The following is a 3,700-nucleotide window of genomic DNA, read 5'->3' as shown; positions in this document are numbered from 1 at the left end:
GCTGACAGGTGGGCGGACACCTTCGCTTTGGGTTCCATCCACGTGGCGAAGCCTCTGCCGTGAGGCACGTGCGTGTCGCCGAGCTTGTCCCGCCCCCGCCGGCTCCGGCCCCCCCGCCGTCTGCCACGCCGCCTGCGTCTGGAACGGGCTGTGCCTTTTTGCAGACTTCGGGTTGTCGTTCTTAACCTGTCTCTTCTCTCGTAGACGCCACCTCGGGGTATCTGTCCCTGCTGGACGCCGACTTCGACAGGAGGCCTGCGAACCCGCATTTGGCGAGGGCCGTGAACTACACCGTGCGTTTCCAGGCAGCCCGCTGCCTGCTCTGGGACACGGGCGAGTGGGCGTCCGGGGGTCCCTGCCCACAGCCAGGAACTTCCCCGGAGAGAGTGAGCTGCAGGTATGGCCTTCAGTAGGTGGCAGCCCTTTCCCCGTGTTTGGCCCTGGAGCCCCCGACCTTGTCCCCTGTAGAGACCGAGCAGCCTGAGCAGGTCGCGGCCTGCAGGAGGCTGGGGCTGGCGTTTCAGGCCCCTCTGTGCCCGGCCCCCCCGGCGGCTGGCAAGCAGTGAATGGGGGGCCGTGGGGGGGCGCCCAGGCCGGTCGGCTCCGTCGCGAACACGCTGGGCCACCACTCCCGCTGTCCTGGCCGTGTCCTCGCGTGCCCCGCCCCCGTGGCTGTGAAGGGGAACTTTGTGACACCAGGAAAGTCCCTGCACGGAGTCCGGCCGCATTCTCAGTCCTGTCCTCAGTCAGAAATAAGCAGCGCGGACGATCCGGTCGCAGGCTGCTGTTGCTGCTGTTCATTAGAACTGAGAATGAGCAGTTACCAGGCCCGTGAGACACACCCGTGTCGTCTGGAGCAGAGCTGGGTCACGGAGGCTGTTTCCTGGTGGCCCCGGGAGGCAGGCCCGTCGGGCCCTGGCGCGTAGGGTGTGACCCATCTCCACGTGTCACCTCCGCTGTTGCCCCCTTTGAGTCTACACACCCCGAACACCCAGAGCTGCGGGAACAGCTGTGTCCCTCGATACTAAACTTCTTTAACGCCCGACGCGGTCAGCCGCTCCCCATGACGCTGTTCTCCGCGGGGCCAGGGGGGCGGAACGAGCTCCGCGAGGGCCCTGCTCCCAGGACACTGTGCGGGGCAGGTGCCGTGTTTCAGAAGCCGGTCTGTGGAGGTCGTTGTGGCAGGAGCGCTCAGTGACAGGACATCTGCGACTCCAGGACGGGCGCGCAGGCGGGGTGCCCGGTGTCGGCCCCCAGCGGGCTGTGGCACCGAGCCCGAGACGCTCTGGGTTCAGGCGGGACCGCAGAGGGGCCTTTGCCGTTGAGATGTCTGCAAGAGGCCCAGGTCCGCAGCGAGGACAGTGTCGGGGTGGCCTCGGAGCCGCACGCGGACGCAGACGTGACACGTCTGTGGTGTTTTGTTCCCAAGCCGCGTTTTAGCTGGCGACTTTACCCCAGATCTAAACCACAGGGTTGTTCCCGTGGGGCCCTGTCACCCCGCCTTCCGCAGCCACGCCTGGAGCCCTCACCCGCGTCTCCCTCCTAGCTACGACCGCCTGGCCACGTTCGCCGTCGCGAGAAGGAGCCTGAACCCCAGTTTCGAAGCGAGTGACGTTTCCGCGTTTCAGAGGTGAGTTCCGTTTCCTGAGTCAGGACGAAGCTTCGCCTGCACCGCCGCCCGCTCGGGCTGCCCACGCGTGGCTCTGCGGGCGCCCGACGCCCGTGCCACACGTCACCGCTCTCCGCTGGGGCACGTGTCGTCAGGAGGTTACTACGTCCCGCACGGACGGGCGGTGCGTGAGCACGCGGAACGAGCGTGCTCCCCGTGCAGCGCGAGCGCGTGCGACGCGTCCCTTGCGGCCGGCGGGGTCAGCGTCTGCAGTGCCCGCCCCTCCTGTCCTGGTCTATGTTATTGTCATGCTCCCTCTTTCTCGTCAACGGCGTCCGCTCCAGGTGACAAATTTAAAGTTTGTTGTTTGCGGGAAGCAAACACGTTTAGGCCTGAAACGTGGGCGAGTGGAGTGTGAGCTCGTGCGGGGGGCCCTCCACGCCCCACTGGCCCGCCGCCCGCATGGGGCGCCAGGGTGCGGTGGCGGAGCCGAGCCAGCGTCTGCCGAGCGATGTCGGTGGCAGCACGCGCCTCCTGTGAGTGCTGGGTATGACGCCATGGGGACGTCACCTCGCTTCCGTGTTCAGTCAATCATCTGATAGTCGACTACTTTGTAGACCAGTGGTGGGTCCGATGGTTAGTGACAAGAAGTTAATTCCTGACGTCACAGATGCCATGGCTGTGACAGTCCCCAAGAGCCCCGTGATCAGGACTCAGGCTCAACCGTGGGTGCCCCTGCGGGGAGAGGGGGCAGCCCTTGGGGCGTCCAGACAGGAAGGTCGCCTGGAGTCAGGCGGGCAGAATGGTCCGGGGGTCGGGCATGTCCAGGAGGCTCCAGGGACCGTCCGGCTGTGAGCGGGTGGGCGGAGGCAGCGGAGCCATGAGCTCCCGCTGAGCTGGTGGCTCAGAGCAGGGCTCTGTCCCGGGCAGGAGTGTCCGGCAGAGAAACGAGGAGCAGAGCCCGGCCGTCGGGCGGGGTCAGAGCACGGGGTGGCAGGGCAGGGGACAGCGTCCTCACGCAGCTCAGGCCTCGCGCCTGCCCTGAAGCCCCACGAGCGGCACAGGGCTCTTCCCTGGTTAGGGCTCCGGCCTGCCTGCCTTGCTGCAGACCCCACGCTGTGGGGCTGGGGGCTCGGTGGTGCCCGCCAGCACTGGGCCTGGGGACAGGAGCTGAGCGGACGCAGCAGGCGGGGGCAGTGCCCCCCAGACCCCCGGCCCAGGCAGCTGCTGCTGCATCTCCCGCCTGTGCTGGGCGGGAGGGGACCTCGGTTACACCTGCTCGTTGAAGCTTTTGCCCTGCGTCGCGTGGTGACGGGGGTGGCTGCCCGTACCCGTTTCATGACAGTTCCACAGGGAGGACCAGGGTCCCCAGCGGCGCAGTTTCGTGACGCGAGCCTGGCCCATCCTGGGGCCTTCACGCTCATGCTCCTGGTTCTGGCTGCTCTGTGCCTCAGGGGCCCTTAGGTCAGCCTCGTGCACCTTCCCTCCGAGGGGCTCAGCGGCCACGAGCCCAGAGACAGTGAGGCCACGTGTCGTGCACCTTCCCTCCGAGGGGCTCAGCGGCCACACGCGGGGCCACCCCACCCTCCCCTGTCCCTTCTCGGCCACCTCGCCAATAAGAATCCACTTTCCTCTTCCAGTTAGACAGATCAGAGAAGACAGCGCGCTGTGTGTGTGCGAGTCGTGTTAGCCCTGTGTGCATAAGTGTACATGTATCTGCATGTGTGTATTAGTGTGTGTGCATGTGTATCTGCATGTGTGTGAGTGCGTACGTGTTAGCCCGTGTGCATACGTGTGTGCATGTATCTGTGTGTGTGTGCGTGTTAGCTCTGTGTGTATCTGCATGTGTGTACATGCATGTGCATGTTAGCGCCATGTGCCTATATGTGTGTGTAGCTGCACGTGTGTGTATGCTAGCCCCGTGCGCATACGTGTGTGTTAGCCCTCTGTGTATACATGTGTGTATCTGCATGTGTGTCCTGTTAGCTCCGTGTGCATGCATGTGTGTGTGTCTGCATGTGTGTGCGTGCGCGTGTGTGTGTGAGCTGTGCTGTGGGATTTGGGCCTCTCTGACGGCGTATTGTCTTCAGT

At 65.1% G+C, this 3,700-nt stretch overlaps 1 protein-coding gene across 1 annotated transcript in view; it reads left to right on the top strand.

The window, feature by feature from the left end:
• The window catches only part of PKD1L1 (polycystin 1 like 1, transient receptor potential channel interacting), a 64,692-nt gene that overhangs the window by 27,703 nt on the left and 33,289 nt on the right, over positions 1-3,700 (top strand). Inside the window, exons 23-24 of the mRNA XM_025046514.1 lie at positions 205-397; positions 1,547-1,630. Of these exons, the coding sequence (XP_024902282.1) occupies positions 205-397; positions 1,547-1,630 (277 nt within the window). The remainder of the gene's footprint in view (positions 1-204; positions 398-1,546; positions 1,631-3,700) is intronic.

Source organism: Pteropus alecto, unplaced genomic scaffold, assembly GCF_000325575.1.
Source record: "Pteropus alecto unplaced genomic scaffold, ASM32557v1 scaffold214, whole genome shotgun sequence".
Lineage (NCBI taxonomy): Eukaryota > Metazoa > Chordata > Mammalia > Chiroptera > Pteropodidae > Pteropus > Pteropus alecto.
The sequence above is the reverse complement of the archived record's forward strand: the minus strand, read 5'-3'. Positions and strand labels throughout refer to the sequence as shown.